The 25,511-nt window shown below is 35.3% G+C and overlaps 1 protein-coding gene across 8 annotated transcripts in view; it reads right to left on the minus strand.

Moving 5' to 3' along the window:
- Nucleotides 1-25,511, minus strand: part of NPAS3 (neuronal PAS domain protein 3) — a 603,379-nt gene that overhangs the window by 166,598 nt on the left and 411,270 nt on the right. For all 8 annotated transcript variants that reach the window (XM_085061917.1, XM_085061915.1, XM_085061916.1 and 5 more), the window contains one exon: nucleotides 18,342-18,431. In XM_085061917.1, the coding sequence (XP_084918043.1) occupies nucleotides 18,342-18,431 (90 nt within the window). The remainder of the gene's footprint in view (nucleotides 1-18,341; nucleotides 18,432-25,511) is intronic.

Here is a 25,511-nt window from a genome sequence, read left to right on the forward strand (position 1 = left end):
TCTGATTACGTGGTAAACCCAAGACAACTTTTTCTTACTGCTTCCAGGTTTTGTAGCTTTAATAGTAACTATCATGGTTGGTGTGACTGTTAAAAGGTTACAGTCATAGCTTTAGTGGTGTTGCTACTCAGAGAGGCAGGAACAGCAAAAAGGAGAGGGGCAAAATGTGGGTCTCCCTGGGGTCAATGGCCAAACAGCCATTTGTATCCCAATTTAACTTTTTTCATTTTTTTCATTTTTTCATTATATAGGTGCAAGAGTAATGAGACACCCCTTCTTGGAAGAAGTGGGCATGTAAACATCTGTTCAAGAGCAGTAACAGCTCAGGAACTGTGTCAAACAGAGATACAGAGTGGATACAAACACTAGCTGTCATCTGAGCATTTGTGATTGTGAGAGAAGGGAACTTCAGGCTTTTATTTCATTGGAAAAAGTAAACCACCAGATCTCTGAAGTGCTTTTAAGCATATATGATGCTTTAATAATTGTTAAGTATCACAGTTCTCTTAGTAGCTTGTAGTTAACATCCCCCTTCTAAATCAACAAGGTGAAAACTGTGATATAAAAATTCATGGAAAACTTGAGGGTGAATTATTAAATAGAAATCAGACAGTTTTGGTCTCAATCTGCTGGAAATAAACCTGAAACTGAAATGAAAAAAAAATTAAATCCTTCAGTAAAGAAACATCTAATTCTCTTCCTCAAAACCTTATATTTGAGGAGAGATATAGGAATGATTTTTTTTGTTTGTCACACAAGTCTGCAGAAATTCCAGTAATTCAGAGCTTAACTATTTCCCAATGCATGATGAATCCAATGTGCCTTGAAGGAAAAATTATCCCCTTTCTTGTTATCATGGGATTACTACCATTTTGTAGAGCTGTAATTTCAACTGAAAAAACGTAATTTTCCATAATATTGCATGTATCCCCAGATTAGATTTGAATTACTAGCCAAAAGTACCTATTGCTATTGTAATTTTAATTTACTTTTTGACAGTTAGGAACTTGAATATGACACCAGCTATACAAATTGAGAAGTCATCCACTCTCCTGATATCTCTTTTTAAGATAAATTACCTAAGGATAATTTTCATGACCAGGTATTGGTTTCTATCTGTTTCTTAGAAAGGGAGAGATCAGAAAGCTGCATTTTTTTGCCCTCAGTTTTGCCAGTTCCATAGTGAGGTTAACCTCCATTCTTTATTTGTATAAAAATGTTTCAATATAGTACATGACTTCAAACATGTATCATGTGTTGTGAGAGTGTCTGGACAATGGGAAATGGCAAGTAATGCAGGGCTTGAGGCTCAGTTTCAAATTTATCATCTAGAAGCACATTCTCAAGTGGTTGACTAACATTATCTGTCTCTTCTTCCTATAACTAAAAACATCCATGTGAAATGCAGCATAATTTGCTCACATCCCCCTCCCCACAATCTTAATTTTATTTATTGAAATTTCCCTTTTCTATTTAATGTACACAGAAAAGTTATTTTGCACTGCCACCACTGCAGGAGCTTTTTAAATGATTCAAGGAAGTATAGCTTTCATTTAGGTTTGTGCCCTCCAGTCTGTTTATACTGGTCGATACACTTGTCTGAAAAATATAATGGATTAGCACATCATTCAACAAACTAGTCAGAAGGCAGGCTCAAGGCGACAGAGACCAAAAAGTAAATTACAGCCAGTAGAAGGGACAGGCCAAGCCTACAGCTAGGAAACATCACATCACTACAAAACCTGTATTCTCTGAGAATGGTACTTGAACTGAAATGGGTGAAAAATTTACACTGAAATATAATAAAACAATCAACTCTGTGATTTCATACAAAACTATAAATCGTAGTGTTTATGACATACAATGCAAAACGTGATTCTCGCAAGCAGTGTGTGTTACAGTTATATCTCCTATCAACAGCAGACATTATTACTCTGTAACATGAAAGGAGTGTTTTGTCTCCAGTTTAGTTTTTTAATTTCAGTGCTTATTTAACGCATTTAAATATGTGCCAAATGAAATATGCCAAAAAGCATATAATGAAAAATCTGCAAAAATATATCTGATATAGGTAGAAAAAACACACAAATATGCAATACAACTCCAAAGATGGAAGGTCATTTTCCTTATCAGAGATCATCTATCTAGATTTCCTAGATAACATTCAAGGTGAAATTCATTAGCCACAATTTTTAGCATATATGTAATTAATTAAACTCCTTTGTATAAGTGATAATTGTGGGTTATTTTTCTTTTTGAACCTCCAGCAGTTGATTGGAAAACCAAAATCAAATCACTTTAGCTTTACTCCTATTTAAAACTTGTAAAAATGTTATTTGCAATAGTAACCTTAGTTATGTAACACATAAATCTTTTCACATTTACAAAGAGAAGAGAACCCTGATGTTGTCATAGAGGTTGAAGAACATCATACCACTATGATAACCTTTCAGAAAATTAACACAGCAGACGAGGTAGATCCTTAAGTCAAAAGGAGGTACACCAAGAAGAGTTGTGTGTGACATGCTGGAAGGTATAAATCTCACCGCATGACTATTGAGTAAAAACCTTGAAAAGAGTTACAAACAACCTAGCAGATGCATCAGTTGAGAAGAATGAGAAACTACTTGCCTTGTGGCCTCCAAAGCCATGCGAGACAGAAAGCCACCTCTACAGAAAGTGAACCTGCACTATGGCTCCTTTTCTATGTTTCCATTCAACTGTGCTTATGCATCAATTACTTTTGCCTTACTTGTGCTATTTTCTGTTGTGCTTGTGTCTTACACATGACTGCAGGTATTAGGAAAGATAAGACCAGCATTTCAGATTTCCCTCATGGCCATAGCCTTGGTTCCATTTATTCACAAGATGAACAGAAGCAGATGATTTCTGGAACTCAATTTGCCTATCTCTATTCCCCAGCTCTCACCACACAGAGTCACTTCGAACACCTTGTCTAGGATTCTAGAAGGAGATCATGCCATAGAGCTATCGTCTTTGAAGGGAATTCCCATACTTTTTAATTCATAATAGATGTTTATTGTGGAGCCAAAGGAGCAAAAGGGAAGCAAGTGTTTATATTTTGGACCACTGATAATTTGTTTAAACTAAGTTATTTCTGCTCAAGAACTGTGTCAAGCTCCTATACTGAGGACACCTCTTGTAATTTTATGGATAAAATCAAGTTAGATTCAGTTAAAATATACTGTATAGTATAAATTTCAAACATACTGTATAATATAAATATCAATTTCTTGAAGGGAAAGGCTCCACAGTTGACTCTTCCCAAGCTGTGTGTATACTGCACTGATAATCCAATTTATATTTTGGTAATGAGTTGGTTTGTAAAATCACATTTGCATTGGGATACATCTATTTCTCAGTTGTCCACCCTTGGACACTACTTTTGGGAAATCTACAGAAACACCAAAACCTTCCTTGTTTAAAGCAAAGATGCCAATTTTAAAATGTCATGCCCTATCACAGCTGAGGCCACAGCGTTCAAATATGCTGAGCTTTCAATTCAATATGAAATGTGCCTGTTCTCCTGGCATGGGGCCAACAAGAGACTGATGGGTTTTGACACATTCTTTCCTGGTTTGTTTGTTTCCTGGGCAGGAGCTGTTGTTCAACACCAAGCACTAGTTTAGACGTTTAGTTAGGGTTCTATAATTTAGATGGTATATATCTATATTTAAAATATATACAATATAACAAATCAATTAAACATTGAGGTCCATGTCCTACTTTGTTAAGCACATGTAATTTCACAGTTTTGACTGGCCAAATGATAAAGCAGATGCACACGACCTACGCATCAATTTTGGGTGTTTATAGAGGTAAACAGGGTATAAAGAAACAAGATAGTAACACAAAATATCAATGCTTTTTCACTACTGAAATTTAAATATTGCTATTAAATGGTTTTAGTCATAATTATTGTGTCCAGAAATTTTGCTTTTGCTTTGTTTTTAGTGAAATTGCCACTGATTTTAATGAGAGTTCCCACAGTTCAAAAATCCAATCCCCAATTCCTCAAAGGTTTAACTGAGTAAATGTATCATTTGTTTCACAGCTTTCTGCGAGAATTCGTGTGTTCATGTTTCCAGGATCCAAGCCTTTGTTATGATATATTAATCCTTTCTTCTACTCATACTCTATTTTGCTATTTTGTTATGATTTATCCATCCTTTCTTCTGCTCTTACTCTGTTTTATTTCAAGTTCAATTTGTAGCATTACCTTTTGTTCCTGTTGTTTTAACACTTATCTCTCAGAACACTGTTTACAGTTCCTTGTCACGTTGTCAAATTTACCACTGTTTAGAAATTTTTACAGGACACACATCTGTTTCAGACTGAATAATTTAGAAATTTTCAGCTGAGGCTCAGTCTAGACACAACAGCATTTTTTTTTTTTGCTCATGTTAAAGCAGTAACATTTTTTTGAGCACTCATCACGTTCCCATTTCTATTACAAAATGGATCTGAAACTGGCAGATGGATTTGCCTTTATACCAGCAAGAGGCTATTTGCCATTCCAATAAAAGCACTGTGAGATTTGTCCAAGTCATATGCCACTGAGCAAGCAACCACTGCTTAAATAGATCAATACAAACCTTCATTCTATTTACTTCTACAATATACAATGCTCTATGCTTATGATCGGGGCCAAGGGTGTGATCTGTACAGTGACTTGTGATTAATGTACTGGTGTGATTTTGCAGCTGAAGAATAGAGCCCAAAATAAGAGACAGACACCTCACCAAAGCTCTGCATTTCTGAACTCCTTTTTTTGCTCTTGGATCCTGTAAGATGTGAATAACCAAGACAGCCTGATTGCCTATATCTGACATGCAGTCTCAGAGCTGTGATGGGAACATGTGCCACACATAAGTGTGTGAGAGGGGCCAAATGAATATAAAGGTCTGTCTAGAGGGATTTCAGTTTCCATGGCCAAACCTCATTAGATCCCATCCTCTGTAACAGATTCCAACCTTCAACAGTTAACAGCACTAACCACACTGCACCTTTCCCCAGTAAAACTAAATGTGCTTCAGCCCAGCACAGCTCTTAAGGATAGCCACGGCCCAAAAATCAGAAAGCAAATATATGTGCTCAGGGTTGTAAGGCTGCAACTGGACATTCCTTACCTCCTACTAACGTGGGACAGTGTAGGACAGAGGTAAAGATCTTTTCAGCACAGCTTTGAGGCTCCTCTTTTAATCATGCACCCATACAGATTCATACACAGACATGTATTATATGTTGTAAATATATATGCATGCATACTCCTAGCTATAAAGCTAATATTCTCTGGAAGGTATCTTGCATTTTGTCATTATACTAGAGCATTATTAAACACAACAAAGAGAATATATATAAAAAAGGAATCTTAGAAGTTTGTCTTTGTAATAATATGACCATTTGGATTTGTTTTCATTAGGGGGAAGTGGGATGCCTAATCATTGATGTAGCAGTTGTAAAAGGGTAACAACTTTTATTTCTGAATTTTGAAAGGTGAAAAATATTCATCCCTTGTAAACTTCCCTTCCAATGTGAAATGAGATTCTCATAGTCACCAATCTCATTAAAAGTTAAAACTGCGTCTGCTTAGCATTAGCAAGGAATAAAAGGGTAAGAAATGAGGTGTCTATGAGAACTATAGCTATTGACATCATTGACCTATAAATACGTCCTCTTCAAGCTGATATACAGCAATTCATTATCCCTGTTTTGATATAATTGCTATTACTGAAAGCCCTTTGCTTTCAAGTGTTAATACAACTGCAGTTCATTTTTCAGATAATCTGCCAAAAAGAAAAAACTAATTTCTAAATATTTGATCATAAAAGTTGTCCTCAGCTTTTACAGATAATTTAGTCAAATAATATCAGATAATCTTTGAGCAGATTTAACAGGAAATTGCTAGGGACTCCATCTAAGCAGCATCCATTTGCACTTATATAAATGTACTGAATGTGTAGGAAGACTTTGACAGCTTGCCATATGTGATTTCATTCTGTAGCCTACCTACTTTACCATCAAAAGTTATATCCTTTGAAGCATTGCCAGAATTACTTTAGCCCAGTAGATATGCTAGATGTGCCCTTTAAAAGCCATATCATTTCCTTTCTACTCTGACTAGTTCAGTGTAGCATCTGCTCAACTAAATTCCTTTGAAGGTTAAAACCAAAAAAACCCCTGTACTACAGCTCAGTAAGATGTCCAGTGTTGAATGAAGACCACGGATATAAGAGAATAAATATGACTTAAATGAGACTACAAAAGAAAACCAGAAAATTATCAGCTATCATGGGCATATTATAATTATACACACACACAATAAATATTTGCGTTTCAGGATATGTAAGCGTTTTATTTAAAATAATAATAAACCCTGAATTTTTTACTTCCAATCCATTATGTTGATTGTTTATATGCAAATTCTGATATTGCTGTGACATGGATGTTAATGCCATAATAAAGAATATCACACATCAACAACTTGATTCAAAATAGCAAATATAGGTATGAACATATAATCTCCTTTAAAACCTTTGGGTTTTACAGTTATTTTAATAGACATGATGTTATTTTCACAACACCCTCTCAGCTCTTCTAGAAGATAATGAAGGGATAGGCCATATCATCTAGTAAGCTGTGCCAATTTAGAGATATTTTAAGCTTACCTTCTTTAATTTTTACAAATGGTATTTAAAATTGAAAGCTGGTGTTTTTACTAAAGAGGTGAATGGATTCCAGAATTACATGATTTTCTTGGCTGCTAAATTGAAAAGGTTCCAAAACATATTAAAATGGTAGTGTCTTTTTGTAGTGTCTTAAAACCCTGCAATGTCAATTTTAATTAATGAGCTGTAAAAGTTACATTTATATATCTGGGTTATTTTTTTTTCCCAGTCTTACTTATTATTCCTATTATTTCACAAGAATTTGCACCCGCATTAGGGAGGTTGCAGACTTCACTAATCTGCAGGGACTTGTTACAAAAGCATCATGAGAATGCAGACTGGACTGTGTCAAATCTAGTCACATCACTGTTCAAATTAGGTACAGCACTAATGTGCTTATGCCAGTTGAATAGCTCCTAACCACTTAGAATGGAAAAAGCATAATTTGTTTTGCATCTGTCTATTTTAGTGGCCTTCCATCAAACACATAAGATCTTTCTTCACAGTCACAAGTGTACATAAACCTAGAGGAGTATAACAGTATCAAAAAAGAAGAGAAGAATAGAATAAGTATTAGGGAACCTACTTTGATTTACCCAGACAAAACATCTGGAATAAGTTCAGCTTGAAGTGTACAGAATTCTTTCTGTAGACACATTTTTACCAAAAAGCAGGAAAGATAAATCCTTAGACTTGTGATGAACATGAAAGAGAAACCCATCTCTAGAAACAGGAATTTGCTTATGTGCATTTCAGCCACAGAATTATTTTCTATTGACAATTCTTCCCCTGAACTGCCTTCTGTTGGGAAGGCATTGTACACCTAACCAACATTACATCAAAACCTTCTTTGGGAGCTAACAGGGAAGACAGAGTGAATCAGAAGAATATAGGAAACAGATGGCTTCTAAGTAAAAATATTTTAATGCTCACCCCTCCCAAACATCCAACTAATAAAATGTATACCTTTTTCACTACATCTTTTTAGCCAACCACTCTGACTCTGAAGATTGTTATGTGTTTGGAATGCATCTTTCTCAGTGATTAGACACTAGCCCATCTGCACACAAAGTTGCAGAAAATAAAGTATATACCAGTTACAATTAATGTAGGAATCCTCTAAAATGCCTTAACATAATGTTGATTCAGCTTAACTCAATCTGAATATTTAAAATTGGAGATGGGACAAAGAAATCGACCTGTCATATGACCAAAATATTTTAAAGCTTGCAAGAAATCTATAACCAACAAGGAATGAAAAAGTGAAATCAGTCATTCTTATTCAAAGTACTAGTTGCTCATGGGGACAGACAGATTGCTCAGCAATTTACAGAATATATCTTCATTCCTAATGTGAAATAAGAAACACTTTGGCAATATAGAGTAAAATGAGAACTATTCAAACACCTGTGAAATCTCTTCATTGACAGGCTGTGGATGAGACTTGTCATGGCAGGAGAAACAAACATAGAAGAGAAAGCTACTCTTTCTCCAACTGGATTAATGAATTTTAGAAAAGGAAGCATCTCTTCATACTAACTTTAAGTCATGACTCATACATGCTGCCTCAACACATAGAGGAGATATGTTGATAATGTTTGTCATATCTTTCTTATGCATATGCTAGGGAAATTCAGTAAGAGTACATGGATGGCTCCATTGTTATCCAAGGAATCTCAGGAATGCATATGGCTTTGTATTTATCACTTCTGCATGAATGAGTGCTGTCCCAAATGAGACACCTTTCTGAAATGCAGTATGAAAAGGTATAGACTATGCTCCACTGTAATGGCTACATCCTAATGTAGCAGTACTCAGCCTAGAAAGTACTTGTTACCCGAAAGACCCAAAGACAGGCTCTTAAATATAAAATAATTAATATAGGTAATAATTCTGTCATACATTTTATTAGTATAAGGCCAGATTTATTAACACAAAGGCTTTAAAAGTTATCTGGAATACAGTATGAGCAGAATACACCGTATTAGTTTAGAGATCCATGTGATCCTGTGCAAGTAGAGAAATAAGACTGTATTTCCCCTTTATATTTTATTGTTGCCAAACTTTATCATATTATTGCCAATCAAGTGGTTTGATTGTAGCTTCAAGGGCCTTTCTGTAGAATCATGATATTCCCAAAAAGTCTCAGACATCTCCTACATATTAAAGTACACTTTTAGCATTCGTATAGCTAATGGAAAAAGAAGACTTGAAAATACAAAGTCACAAAGGGTGCAAACCTCCCTGAATGTTAATAAGTCCTTTACAATATTATTTTTATATATCTTGAGTAATTTGGAACCAGACTCACTGGTTGAGTTGATGCTGGGCTGTGAGTTCTGAACGTCATGTCATGTCATGAAGCAGCATGTCTCCTCACAAGTCTGTTGCTGAATAAGGGCAGCATGCTATGTTTCTTCGTTGTCTTCCCCTTCCTATCTGCTCACACTGGAGAGGTATTTCTCTTGTCTATCCCCTCATACTAACCTGATTCCCCATCCTTCCAACATATGCAGGCTCTTCCTGTCTAAAGGGAAGATAATTCCTGCTCTTAGACATGTCTCCTCATTGTTAAAGGAAGATATTTTCTTTCTCACTTTTCTGCCTTAAATTTCTAACTCTGGGCAAAGGAAGTTTATTACTTCACTCTGTTGCCACATCTGAGCTCCTGTCTAGGAAAAATTAATTCCTAGTTTTCTACTACCTCATCTAGTGGTCAGCAGAAGTACCCCTCTGCTTCAATTCTGGTTTTGGCTATGCCAGCACCACTAGGGCAGGCTGTATGATGGGACGGGTCCTGATGTCAGATTTTGATGACATAACTTGTAAAAGGGCTTTAAACTGGCTGTTCTGTGAATTCATCTGTAGAGGATCCTTCTGTGGGAGTGCCACGAGAATGATAAGTAAACATCTTCCATGTGGAGCTGAGTTACTCAGGATGGATTCAGGCAGTTCTGAAGGTATGAGCAAACAGCAGAGAGAACTTTAAATGTGAATGTTGTCAAAGAACTCAGCTGAGCAACTATGATAAAGTACTGGCTCACAGTAAGCCTGACAAATTTTTTGCTGCTCTTTTTCCCTGTCCCTTAAATGCAGAAAGCAACCTGGGAGCATTCCCTTTCACACTGAAACTTAACCAGGAAGCTGCTGTCAGCTGCTGTGCAATTGGGAAGCACAGGCAGAGGATGTCTCACTTGGCATCCTGGTACAAATGCCAGAAGGAAATACAGGGAAACATGGGGTTAAAATGCTAAAGCAGCATTGGTCTATTTTAATGCTGAAGATAAACAGGGAGTGACAAAAGAATATAGATTAACACTGGAAGAGTAATAGCACATGGACATGATTGTCTTGAATTTTCCATTACAAACCTTGGGGATTAAGCACCATTAGCCTTTGACTTGGGAGGTTCTCTTGGCTAGATCCTATCTGCCGTGAAGACATTCTCCACAGAATTTGGAATGTTTCTGTTCTCTTACCAATCCTCTCTTCCCAGAGTAGTATTACTCTGTTAACTCTGACTGAAAACAGAGCAAGTAAAGCCCTGACCAAGGCTCTAATAATGCATGATGTTGGCAAAATCAGATTAAGATGTATTTCCTATCCTTTTTCTGAGCTGCTTGTTCTTGAGCTTGTGCTTTCATATGCAATCCCTTAGTTGGACTGGTAGAACTGTCAGTGAGGATTTGCAGCTGAAGATATCACTGAACTGATCTGAGTTTAATGTAGTTTTTTATATTTCAATTTTGCAGCATTATTTTTTAGCCCAGATCCATCTAGTGACTGTGTTTTTAATACATATGAGCACTGTTTTATTCCCTTCATAGACTTAAACTACCCCTTAAGTATCTATGGATTGACCCACCCTTCTCAAGTGCTTGGAATGGAAATTCTGTCAAGTGAACCTGTACTATTTCTCTGTTATGAATCTTTAATAATTTCATACAATGGAAAATATTTGAGTCATGATTTTCACTTGCCCTGACTCAAATATGGATGTAAAAAAAAAAATCAAAGTTTATGATCAGTGTATTTTATAAGTAATGAAAGTCACGTTTTCTTACTATGAATCAAAACCTATTAATTATAATTTATTTATTTTTAGAAATGAAATTTTTGTCACTCACCAGCAGAATGAGTTTTTGTACTTTTAAAATTTAGAATACTTACTTATCTTTGAGGGTTTTTCCCCCTCATCTCTTACGCACCAGAAAAGCATGGAAAATACCTTTAGGGCAGATTTGTATGTTTCCCATCAGTATCTGGTTTTTTTCCCCCAGTAATTCCACAGCTGTTTTACAGAATATTCTTCAACTTCCACACAATTATGCTACAATGCAATGCAAAGAAAATACCAAAGTACTCTGCAGCTAATTTGGATAATATGAATGTTAATTCAGGAAAACTTTTTGTATTCGCTTTAATAGGAAAGAGAAACATTAAAACCCTAAATTGTCGTACCCATTTTCCCCAGATATTTTTACTAAAATAATCTGAAACCATTGCATCCATCAGAAAACAAATGGTATGATTGCTAATGTTTTCAGTCTTATTCAGTACTGGAAAGAGTTAAGAATTGTAATGAAAATACCCTATCAGAAGCTAGCCTTTTTTTTTTTTTTTTTTTTTTTAACAGCAAATGCTAGAAATTATTAAGTGACATAAAAAGTCTTCAGCCTTTAAGTGTTAAACCAATGAGGCTATATTTTACTGCATGGAGAATCTGTGATTAATTTTAACCAGTGAATCCCTTCTGCATAAAGGCTTTCAATGTTTCAGCCTCAATGGCTGGTAAAATATGTTCAAAAGAATAAATAAGGGAAACATGATTCTCATATAAAATGACATTCTGGATTCCTTTCGTTAACTCAACAGAGAGCTATATTCAGTGGAGCCTAAAAGACAATACTGTTGGCAGTATCTAAACACACAGTAAAAGAATAAGCAAAACAATGTGATCAGTAACAATAACTTAATTTCAATTAAAAAAAAATCATTAAAGCATCACCATGTATTGCATTTGGACTCACTACAAAGTGACAGTCAGCGGATTATTCCACAGATTTCTAATGCTGAAAATTCTGATGGCATTTACTAGCATAACCTTTCAACTCTGAGCACATCAATAGAAGCAGACAGTGGTTTGAAATATGATTCCTTGCAGATAGCATATCCTCATTCATCTGACTGTGGTGCTCTGTGCTCCATTGCACAAACAGCGGCTCACCCACTTCTGAGAGGACACTAATAAAAAAGGCATCAATTTTCAGCTCTAGTACTACTGTGATCTCTTTATATGTTCGACATCCAACATTAAATTAAAATGCTGTTATAAATCCTACTTTCTGAATCTGGAATGAGTGTTGGGTTTTTGTCGCATGAGACTGCAGCAAATCTTGTCAAAAGCAAGGAAGCACGTCTTGTTCACTCAGAATTAATGTTGTGGATGAAAGAAGGAGGTAAAAGAGGTTGAATACGCTGAACTGTGGGTGTCAAAGGCAGTGGGTAAAGCAGCTTTGGGGTACCAAACAGAGCATAGCATTTGCTACTTTCAACAAATTCCTAGTCAGTAATGATAATTAACAATTACTAACTGCGCATGAAAAAGAGTTTGTTCACTATATAAGGCACTTTATAAAATCCTGCAAATTTTAAAATGCTGTTATTCATCACCATTTGGGCAATATATTCCTCTATGCAAGACAAAATCAGTTTGGTAATAACCAGATAACACGGGCTGAGTGTTTTGGACCACTTCATGACCATACAGTGAAGGTTGTTACAGATTGTCTATACAAAATTATGCATATTGATGTTGACGTTCAGGACTTCTGTCAGCTTGTCATTTGCACTTGAGTTGTCTTAAAAGTTCTTGGGTTGGGACAGGGATTTAAAGAAACCAAACAACAACATAGAGAAAAAAATTATTAGGCACTGATATGAAATACTGTGACGGTGGCAAAAATAAAGTTGCGAACAGTGAGCGTGAGAAAGAAAGCAGGTGGGATATTTCTGCTGTGTAGAAGAGTGCCATACATTTTGGAGTCTTTCAACTGTGTCTGATAACCTCTAATGGCAGGTATCCTTTCTCCTTTAAGAGCTAAGCTAAGCTACACTGAGAAGGCAATAATAGCTTCAGCAAAGATACTGTGTCTATAGATATTTTCTCTTGTTCAGTTCATTCATAATTATGAAGAAAAGAAACAAGCTTGCCTTTTTGGGGGTGGGGGAGTGCCTTCAAGAGTGGTTCAATATCTGGATCGAACAGAGGAACTTTTTCCCCCTAAGGATCCTGCCTGAAGAAACCTTGACATGCACAAAGTCAGAACCTAGACAAAGTTGCCCTGGTGAGAACGATAAGGTCACCCGTGGGATTGCTGAGATTATCTCTGTCAAGCACTTGGACAGCATGCAGTCAAATGATGCATCATGCAGTCATTTTCGGGGGGGAAAAATCAATTTCTTCAGCAGGTCGCTATTTGCTTTTCAAAGTGCCCTTGTAGGCCTTCACCACCAAGCATTTATCAATTTAAATGTTGTAAATTGATAATGTGCCACTGTGCCTTGTACTGTTTCTGAATTATTTTGATACTTATATTTTCTTACTGCTCTCAAAATCCTCAGAGCTGCTCTATTTCAATAGAACTCCTCCCTTGTTCACTTCTTTTAGCATAAACGACAAGAGTAAATTAATTTTCTTACACTGAATGTTAAGGAAAAAAAATATAGCACCACATAATCAATGCAGAATTTCCCAGGCTTTTATTTTCTATTTTTAAAGGGGAAAAACTATTAAAAAACTATCAGTGCTAGTGCACCAATTTACTACACGACCACAAATGATCATTTTATGCAGAAGTATTTAAATTCAGACCACTAAAACAATCACAACAATACACAAAAAAGGGCAAGTTCTTTTCTCAATTGGTTATTGTCTAGTTTTGCTTTAGAAAACCCTAGAAAATAAAGAAATGTACAGTTCCTGGCTTTAGTTATTTTTTGCTTTATTATTGTTATTAGTTTATTTAGTTAATGGTATAGGAGGGAAATAAGGTAGAGTTTATAGAATCAGTTCAAGTGTCAAGATTGCTTTATATTATTTTTAAGCATACAGAGCACAAAAGCAATCCTTTAACCATCTACTAACCTCAACTTGATTTGCATTGAAAAACAGGTAGAGCACAGTAGTTGAGGTTTGTGCTTCGTAAAAGCAAAAGAAATACATGGCAGTTGCAAAGCATTCTTAACCTCCAGTGATTTATTGGCCCTCAGCCAAGTTATCAGGGGAATCTAATTCTTCTTTATTATTCAAATAAACCACATTTGGCACCATGGTTCCTTTTCAGAATAGCTTCACAAATAGAATGAGTACTGTCATTTATTTGACCTTGTACTTGTGTGCTGTAGCTATAATTTTATTTGCCATTTCATAGAACAAATGCACAGAAAGCCAAAATAAGGAGATAGGTTATGCCACTGGTAGCAGAGTACACATGTAATATACCTGTTGGTATTGCCTGCTTTATTTCCAAAAGAATAAATTTTCAAAATTTTATTCTTGTTTTCTTCCTTTTTCATCTCTATTATCTATGTCTTATTATGCCAGCAGCTGCACTGTTCATTTTTAGTGAGCTCTCTTTTTAACAGGCCAATCTGCAAACCTGCTCTGTGTCCTGGACAAGTAGGAGAAAAGGTAGGAAATATTTTACTTCAAGGTGTAGAGCTCACAAACAGGAAACAATGCATACTATCCTTGCTGAGTACAACTCTTTTAAGAGGTGATTAAAAACTTGTTTCCTGGAAGCAAAAACATCCTAGCCAGATTTTCAGCTCATAATATTTTCTATTGTACCTGAAACATCATATGTCAGACAATTTTATCCTTTCTGGATAAAAAATTTTTATTCTATCTTGCTCTGGATGGATTTTTCTCCCTATTTATTACTATTAATGTTTCAGCATATGTTTGGTCTAAGTCTCATACACAGAGACTTTTTTGTGAAATTGAAATCTCTTAGGGAGAGATTGAAATCTCTTAGGGAAGCACTCAGAATGGCTTCTAAGTGCTGGAAGGAGCAACTTGAATGCCTTTTCAGTGCTTAGCCATTTTCTTTTGAAATCTCATCCCATTTCTAAAAGGAAATCAGGGACTGAGGATTTCAAAGATGGAAGTTACCCTGATATCAAAAATTACCTACTCATTTGGAAAATGTATGGGACTAGGTATATATATGAAGAACAAACATTTTTACATCACTACATAGATCCAGTGTAAAAGGATGTTTGTGTTGGCTACACCATCACAGATCATGTTGTCCAACCCAGAGAAAAAATCCAGGACATATTGCACATTTCTAGACATTTCTGGGTCTTTCAACAAATACTACAGTTCATGAATGAACTGGAAAGTATGTTGAACTATTTTAGCTTTCAAGTATAACTGAGCTATGACAATTAACATAGACTAAAGTCAATTTGCACAGACTTTTTAACTGGGAGATCGTTGGTCCATTTCTGTTGCTTTGATTCTTTCCCTTCTCTCACTTATTATTTTCAGTGAACTGTCTTTTCCTAAACTTTGAAATGTATTTCTGTTCTCTGAAACTGCTCCGATTGCAATTCCACAGTGTGGTCTAAAATATACGCCTGCCAAACTAGCTTAAAATTCTTGGTTGGCACTATCTGGAAGATACATTATTCAAAAAAGTTATTCAAAATATATGTACTGATGGATGTCTACATGCAAGTTATATTCATTGTAATGTCAAAAGGTTATTTGTTACAATTTTTGTTTACTGTTCAAATATGCTGTTACTTTTACCAGGGGTACCTTTATTATTATCCTTTCCAGGCTACCTTCCAAGATATTGTTTTATCAGATTTGTTTACTATTAGTCCTGCAGCTATCTTAGAACATCAGCATCCATTTGTTTTGCACCACTGGCTCTAAATGTTCAGGAAAGAGAAAAATTGAGTACCATAACTGTTTTCACCTGCTGAGATTCAATACAAGAACTATTTTCCTTTATCTAGGAGACATGAGATTTTGCTTTGAAAACACAAAATATATTGTACGTTATTTCCATGCATACTTGTTAAAAAAAACCAAACAACCAACCTAACAAGGATGAAGTCTTAGAGAAATCATTTGACTAGAAAGCAAGACTCCAAAGTCAGCATTTGATGAAGATATTTCAAATAATAATGTGCATTGTAATGCCTTTAAGTGCAACACTGCCTGGAGGTTCTATATAAATATGTAGTTTTGGAGTATCAGCATAGGGTATATCAATGTTTACTTGTAGAGCAAGAAATACAACACCACATGTATCACATAGCACCAACCCAGAAATTCAGAATTCACAAGTATTTTAAGTTTGGTGTGGTGCAAACTGTAGCACTTCCAGGTATAGTTTGAGAAATGGTCCTATGGATAGACTTGCTGATATTTTTTGCAACAAATAAGCTTTGACTAGTGATTTAGTAGGAAGTAGCTACAGCACTTCTTTTGAAATTATGAAGAGACTAGCTATGTAATGCTGTACCAAGAGAACAATATATCAAAAATATATAAATACCGGAGGTCTTAGAAATACAAAATGTTTCCATAAAAACAGAAGAGAAGAACATCAAAAATCTCAGCTATTTTAGTAGATCTTGGAAAATTTAATTTATCATTGCATTAAAATCCATAATGCTTGTTCTGATTTTTGGTAATTTTTCCATCAGTACTTTCAGTGGTGATCTCATGGAAAGATTTGCCCTGATATACCAAATACTCTAACATGCAAAGAAAATTGCTTCATTTATCTGAACACTTCTTTGAAATGTATATGGATCAACATGAATTGTAAAGTCTTAATCACATGATGTGTGTTCAGAGTAAGGAGAGATTTACCAACTCTATAGTTAGAAAGACAGTCGCAAAAAAAGCTTTTAACAAGAGACTAACATAGGGTTAAAGCCAAATTTTTCTTGAACAGATGATATTTCAGATGGCCACACTATTCCAGATGCATCAATTTCCTTGAAAATCCAATCCATATATGTGCATATGCTGTGCTGGCAGGAGGACTGACTGAAATGGCCAAAACCCAAGAGCTAATATTCTTTTGGCCAGAATAATGCAATTATTATTTTCCTAGCTATCAGTCTAAGCATACAGAGCCATCTGTTATGCAAAGCAAACATACACATCTCAATTACAGAAAATGCAGTTGCCTTGACAGAATTTGGATTACACCACTAACCAGGGCTGTAAAATTTGTTTTAAGCTAGTGTATAATGGATGCCTTTCAGGAGTTTCCTAATTAGCATTTACCTGCTTAAACTAATTATCCATCCTTCTTCTTTACTGGCTTATTAAACTTTGTTGGATACTATGCATAAACGAGATTAATATGAACATAAGACAATAATAAACATTAAAGTTCCAATTCTTTACTGTATTAGCAACATGGTGGTGCACCAATTTCAAAATGTGAGATTCTTGATACTAACTCCCAAACAGATTAAGTCAGGGATTAAAGTCTATTACAAAACGAGGGACTTTAATGAGAGACAAGAATACTGATATGAGCTAGAAACAGCTCTTGTTTCCATTTCTATCATTGGGTTTGCCAAAGCCAGCACAAAATAACAATTACTGAACTTACTACAGCCCATTGCTTGCATGTTCTTTGAGGACTTAATGAACCTCTATTTGTATTCTCACCACATAATATTTAAAATTAGTCTTTTTTTGTCACCAAATGTTAAAATTTCCCATTTAATTGTTGGTGGGGTACAGCAAAACTGACAGTAAGAAGCCTATGCTAATAGTTGCTTCCTCATAGCTGTGTGGGTCCCAATTTAGAGTAGCTGAAATAAGTATTATTTCAGTTTTTCTTTTCCTCCTCAGGGTGACCGCAGTAGAAGTAGGTAGTCCCACTCTGAAAATTGTCATGCAAAATATTTCTGCTTCATTTCTAAGTGCAAGCAGAAAGAAGTTATCCTGCCTAAACATTTCTAAATGCTGCAGGATTAGGAATAAGCATTAACAACTAACTTTCACCCCACTTCTGTCCCGCCTTTTAATCTTTCAAAAACAGTTGTCAGCAGTTAAATGAAAAAAAATCCAAAACCAACCCCCCAAATTACTACATTTTATAAATTCATCTTTTCATATGAGTGAGCATTTGTGAAAGCATCAAAATGTGTCCTTGTTGGAACCCTCCCTGCAAGACATTTTAATGGTCTCTTTCAGCATTTCTTGACTCCAAATGACTCCCTGTCATCGTGTCAGCTCCCTGGATAATGCAGGGAACTCCATAAACATCCAGTAATAGGACACAAGGGAAGTACTACTAGAGTGTCCCTTTCCTATCAGGTATAGAGGTTTAAAGTTCAAAACAACTGAGAAAAGAAACTTCATTTGTTCTCAATAAATTAATAATGATCCTTTGTGGCAAAAAGTTTTCATACACATCTCAACATCCAATACTGATAGATGCATTTTTCAATTGTGTTTTAGGATGAACAGGATGCAACTTTAAACAGCTAGTTCAATAATCCCTGCAAAATACAGAAACCAAATTATTATTTCCTTAAGAATGATAAACAGAAGAATGCATCATACAGAGTTATGTTCTAGAATGGAAAGCATGTACTTACTTGGGACAGGCCTAAATAGATGGAGACAGTTTCTGAAATGTACAAAAATTTTCCTTCTTGATTTAGTGCAAATACAAATCCATCCAGGGACTACAGAGTAAAAAGGAAAAAAAAGTGAATAGATTAATAAAAAATTCCAAACTACAAATAGGAATAGATTCAAACAAAGGCATCACAGAATAAATTGAGGGAAATATTCTGACTTTTATGAAATGGGTTTTAATTTGAACCCTTATGACAATTCCTTTATATTCTGTCTACGTATTAATAAACAGCATATGAGTATATTACTAAGTCCAAGTTGATGCGTATATTACTAAGTTCATTTACTGCCATGCTTATATCTGCCATATACTCTATAAAATTTATATCATTTTCATGATAGAAGAAATATTAGAAAAAAGGTTGGTTTTTTTTAACATTAAGAAATAAATATGGAAAACAAATAGCCTTCCAATTGAATGGTATATATAAAAAAAGTCACCCCCCATCCTTCAGAACAAAGCAGAGAATTTCCATTTGCAAAAATTGAAAAGAAAAAAATAAAATCCTACCACCACTCAAGCCACTATGGACCTCAATAATTTGTAAATTAATTGAGGATTACACACACATGCACGCACGTGCGCGCACACACGCACACACCATTTTCCTTTTGTGAGACAACAAAGACAATCAGCAGATTACTGTCAAATATGTTTACAGCTTAGGTCTCTACAAATGCTATGAATTTCATCCCTTTGGTGTAAAAGTCTAGATCAGATTTTACTTTGACAGGTTCAAGTCTTTGGATGTGGTTTCCATTTCAACAGCAAAAATGAAAATGCAACTACAGTGATTAATGCATACCTTTTGAAACACGAGTGCAGTTAATAAACAAAGGACTATATTCTAAACTGACACGGAGTAAATCACTGCACATCAAGAAGTGAGTATACCCCTATGAATAAGAGAAAATCTTCACTAGGAAGAAATTACCTTTTATACACTACCCATGTCTTTACCTTTCAGCCTTTTATGAGGGTGATTATTGGCAATCAATCATTGACTATTGCAAAAGTAAAATCATAAAATTCCAGAAAATTAGAAATGTTGAAACAGCCCAGAAAATACAAAGCATCCCAAATGCTGGGAAGAACAAGGAACAATCCCCAAAATTCCATCCCAAATATCCCTTTGTGATAAAAGAACATGTAAAGGAAATGTTAACTGTATCATTTGAGACATCAGGCTGATTTTGGAAGGAAAAGCACATAAATTTGATGGAGATACATGATGACAAAATCATGTAATCACTCCTTTGCAAATACACAACAGTGATTTCTGAGGGGGTTTAACATTTTTATTCTTCTGCATCTTGATTAATTTCTAACAGGCTTCTAGTCAGAAGCTGTCTTTGGCAAAAGTTCACTCGTCTCTGCTGTAGTAGGTGGTGGAATTAGTTCAAAAATCTGAGTTTTCTAAAAATAATAGACCACATATTGGAAAACAAACCCTCACTAAAGACACTGCATTAAAGAAAGACTCTAATTTATATTTATGAATTAATAAAAATGTAAATCTGCATAGATTTCCTTAATGTAAAAACATTTATATTATGCAAGTCATTTATGGCCTCTTATAAATCATCATCATTTCTTTTTCAAATTATTAACATCACTTCCTTGAATTTTTAACATTAATAACAGGTGAAAAATTTGGAACAGTGGAGTTAAAACTTGGATGCATACCAGGGCAATCAAAACCTTTGCACATCTGATCTCCCCCACTATGTACAATCTCTTTTACTCAGAAAAGTAAATCTTTAAAGGTCTTAGTTAAAGTTTGCCTGATTCCCTTTCCCATGTTCCTTTGAGGAAACTGGTTTAACCCTCTGTTAGAGATAAAACTGAGAAGCATGACACTGTCTCCCTGGCCACCTATACAGAACGCCATTCTCCACAAACAACACGAAATTGTCACACTGACTCTGACTAATAGCCTATCTGCAGCAGTGAGTTTCCTGGATCTGGCACTATGTACAGAGATGCTTCAGAGCAGTGTTTGGAATATCCATATGGGTAATGACAAGCCTACCAGAGGCTTCTTACTAACCTATTCTTAGTAGTTGGCATGACTGTGATATGTTCCTTAGATTTATTTTTTTTTAAATTTTGTTGCATTCTTGGCTCAAGGATATCTTGAGGAAAGATGTTTCATAGGTTGTTTGTATATCTCACAAAACCAACTTTCCTCTTCTCAGGTTTTTATATAGGCAGGCTTTTTGTGTGGTCCCCTTGCTCTGTCACTTGAGAGGACATAGAGTTCGAGCCTATTTATGATCTTGTCTGCTTATCACACTATATTAGTGTGTAATTATCTGGCATATCTGGACAAAATTTTGTAGAAACAGGAAAAAATAATTCTCTGAGTTACTGATGGTTTTTCTGCTTCTTTTATACACATCATCTTATTTAGGAATTCAAGCTTAATGAAACAAAAGTTTGAAGAAAGCTTTTAGTACTGATTAGGCAGACACGTTTCCCTCAGTATAGTTTTGAAATTGGCTGAAACCAGTTTTGCTGGAAAAATATAAGCAAATAAAACTATCTCTGGTTGACATAGCTGTACAAAGAAATTTCAGCCTCTGTAGCTAAAGTTTGAAAGTCATCAGCAACAGGAAGAGCATTGAAGTGAGAAGTGTTAGTCATCTTAAGCACTTGCTACTTTTCCATGCCATTAACTCTGATTCTCTCCTTTCAATTAAATAGCTTTACTTATTTGGTCTTTTCTTCTCTTTCTTTCTGGGAGACTATTCCTTACTTTTGCCCTCAAGTTTTACAAGAGGGGTAACTGAGGAGGCACCGCTGAAGGACTGGCAGGACCAATGCAGCACACCAACAATTTTGGATGTGACTAGTCACTTCCTGTGCCATAAAATTTGTTCATTAAGCCAACTGATACTACTAAGTCATGGTCAGTCATTCTTTCTCCATTTCTTTTCCCACCTCTCTGAAATTATGCTTATGTACAACTACTGACCAAGTTCAGCATTTTGTTCAATAGAGCAAAATCAGAAAGTTTATTTAATTGTATTTTGAAAGAGCCAATGATTAACAGGTAATGGACACCTAACTACCTCTGTACCCAAAGTACAAAAACATTAAAACAAAAGCTTCAAGTACTAAGCTCGAGTCTCAATACTTAAGAAAAATTACAATAAAAATAGGAGGAGAAATAGCCACCTTCCAATGCAAGGCAGTTCCTCCCACCAGTATGAAAGGGCTGAGACAGACCACTTTTGTGACAATGTTGTTGTTCCTTTTACAGGTCAAACAGTAGTTCTGAAGGACTGTCTCATTCGTTATTCATAGGTATTATTTATGAATATTTATTATTTAAGTAATGCGTGTTGAAATTTTTCAATTTTTCATAAAGCGTATGCCCTTTATGCATGCCAAGAGAGCAGCAGACTTCAGAGAAGGTGCAAGGCAACACAACACAGGTTATGTTGTATACTGCAGAGGAGTATGTGATACCATTGTATACTACATATTCACAAACAATTTTGTTTTAATGAGAAATATTTGAAAGTATTATTCATGTTACCTGTGTATCACTAAGGACACAGCAAATGAGAAAAGGGTGGTGGATTTAGTCAGTCTGCAAATATCTCTTTCAAAAGGAACACCACAGTGCTTTTCAGCCAGAATATCTGAACAGTTTCAATGTAATTCAAAGGCAGATAGGATTTCTGTTCTGGATATTCCAGAGTTAACTATAACATAAAAATAGGGTCTGAAAAGGTAACTGTTTTTCATAATGCCTTATTTTCATTGAAGGAGAGACAAGGAATATAAGGAAAATTTTCTTGACTTTATTTATTTATTTTGTATTTTTAAAATAGTAAGTGAAGTTGACTGTCATAAATCCAGTCCTATCTCATCTAGTATGGCAGCTGAGAAGGGGTCAGGGTGACCCCAAATGCCAATTTTGAGTACAATCCAATTTAAGATAGACTGGCAACTTCTTGTTTAAAAGTACACTTACTGGTTTTATGCAAAATGTGATTAAAGCTGAAGCTCCATATTACTTTTGATTTCAGAAAACCATTATATATTATGCTGTTTCAATCACCACAGGCTACTTTTTAATTTATTTTTTTTTAACTGCCCCACTGTTTTCAACAGGCGCCAATTAAGATTCTGGGGTCAAAGGGTTAATTACATCTTCTTACCCACTATGTAGAATTTTCTGATTATTAACCAAGGTTGGATTAAGATGAAAAAGAACCGACACAAATGTTAATGCTTGCCCCTCCTCAAGAAGATTTATCATAATACCATGCTGAAATCTATATGCTCTCTTCAAAGCTGTTAAAGAATGAAATCTTGGAGGGAACACTAAAATAAATGCTTTAAAGACATGCAAGTATCTGATTTATTGAGCCCGTTTTCTTATTCCTGAAAACTGTTCTAAATTAGCCAGGCAGGACTGATACAAGTTTTCCTTTGTCACATATGAGCAAGTCAATGTGGTAGACATAAAGGAAGTGAGGCTCAGATTTAAAAGTCACTAGCTACAGCACCTCAGAACAATAATGCAAATTATTATAATTTATATCCTCTGACATCAGAATAATACAAAAATGTAAAGCACAGATTTTTAACCCAAAATACTAACTGCCTTTTACAGTATTTGAAGCATAGTGAGGTAATTTCCTTTCAGGATATGAAACCCACTGTACCACTTTGACCGAATATGCACTTATGTATAATGCATCATAGTAAATGGATTTATATTTGTCAGAGGAATTTTGTCCCAGCCATTTTTGCATATTCCCACCACAGGCAAATTTAATTCACTGGAGTCTTACTACAGTGTCCTTCCAGAGAATATCCTCATATTTCATACTATCCATGAAGTCCCTAATTCTTTCTAGTGTGTTCAATGCTTCAAAAAACCCTGTTACCCTGACCTAAACTCCAGTTAGAGTGAAGAATTACCAGTAGGCTAGGTTATTTTAATGACAGATTATTTTAAACTAAGCCTTCACCATCTGTTCCACCCCCTAATTATGAATGCAAAAAGGACATATTTCACAATTACATCAGTAAAAAGTAAGATATACATGATTTAAATGCATGCATGTGTTCTTTGTCCAATGCAGCATGCATCTGTGATGCTTTTCTCATCATTCAGGCTCTGATCAGGAGTTAGGGGCTGGGGAAGGGAGTGCTCCCCCTGATAAAACAGATTAATTGATATACTAAACTTTTTCCTGGAAAACAGATCATCTTAATTAGAATTTTTCACTTTTATGACATAGTGATATTATAACTTCAGCTGAGCATTAATTTGAGGACAAAGCCTGTCATCAATTAGACATACAAAATTCAATAGCAAAATATTTCAATAGCAAAAATATTTCAGTCTTTTTTTAAAAGAGAGGGAGCATTGGATGCAATTGATATTTATGAAAGAAAATAGTCCCTCTCTTACAATACACATATAGTTACATTATTTATTTAATGTGTTACAACATGGCTTAAAAAGATATTATTTACTAAAGAAAGAAACAAAAAAGTAAGTTTCATTTCAACATTGTGACCATTTTTGGATGGGGGGGTTAAAATGAAGTAAAAGGCATAAATGATGACTAACAGAAATCTGGCCTCAGTACCCATCTTCTGTGTTCTCATTATTAAGATATCAGAGCAATATCCTCCAGCAACATCAACAAACATGCAAAAGCATAACTACTTAGGTGGAAAATCTGACCTTGGGCTTTCACAATTAAGTACTATGAGACAATTCAACTATTGTGCTGGGAAATAGGATTTTACATGGGATATATTTGATACACGTGAATAAAAATGAGCAACTGAAGTTTGATCATCTACTGACTCACACAGACCTCTGAAAGCTTTATTCCTCCTCTTCCATCTTTTTAATCCCTTGCAAACAAACAAACCAACAAACCTCAAGCAAGAAAAAACCAAAACAAAAAGCCCACCCCCAAACAAAAGCCCAAATTAAAGAAAAAGGCATAAGACTTATTTCAGAGTTCCTTGGGCTACACGCTTTTTACCACTGAGTAAAAACCCCAACATAAAACACACAGAAATCCCTGTTTTCAACTCTCATACTGCTGCCATTTTTTCAATCACAGTCCACCATAATGGTTATGTGGCTACATGACCATAGATTCCTTGTGAATTAATGACATATACTTGGCAGCAAGGCAATATGCATTTGGCACGAACCCAACTACAGTAAAAAAGATGAGGTAAGGGGACAAACTGAAAGGATGTGGTTAGCATGGACTTTGATGCCAGCTTCTTAATTTGTCATTTTCGTGCTCTTTGCTCGTGTGGTCAGGATGCAATTTATGACAACAAGGTAGTGCCAAAAAATAAATTTGTCAATAATAAGGAGGTCTGCTTTATAGCTCAAAGCCAAGAAATTAAGAAGGAGGAGTAAACTTTACTGATTCCCTTGATGCATCTTTCACAGACTTACAGAATAAGTATGTTTATGTATCCAATGCAGCAAAACCTTACAGTGGCAGTTTTACTACTTGATTAGAAAAAAGCATCTATTATTGCAGAACAGAACTATTGCAAAAGTGGAAAGTGTGGAATAGAAAAGTTTAGAGGCAAGAATAATGTTTAAAAGTGGCAGTCGAGTTCTTAAGATGTACTCCCAGGACTGTTCACTGATAATAGACTGACAAGTATCAGAGGTGAGTTTGAGAATCACAGCAAGATTACAAATCTCCAAGAGATGGATGTTCAAGAAAAAAATCTGAGATTAAGAGTTTGACAATTTTTTGAGTACAAAAGCAATTTTGTAGGAATTGACTTTTAGGAATCTCTGCCTTGTAGATAGTAATATTTTTTTCTAGAAGTCCATTCTATATTGCTGCAAAATCCCAAACTACGCTGTGAAGTTGTGTATTAAAGCACTGAACTTTCATCTTTATGATTTCTGATGAGTTCCTAGCCTTCCATTATTTAGGATACCTAGAGCTCCTAGTACTGGTTCCACACACTTTGAACAGCAGGTTGTGATGCCACTGACTGCATGCCGTTTACTGCAATCAAGTTAATTTATTTAGGATGAGACTTGCCATGCAGAGATTATATTATTTATCTTTTCCCCTGAGAAAGTGAACACTTTGGGTCAGGA

The sequence above is a fragment of the Lichenostomus cassidix genome, chromosome 5, assembly GCF_008360975.1.
Source record: "Lichenostomus cassidix isolate B80296 chromosome 5, HeHo_3.0, whole genome shotgun sequence".
Lineage (NCBI taxonomy): Eukaryota > Metazoa > Chordata > Aves > Passeriformes > Meliphagidae > Lichenostomus > Lichenostomus cassidix.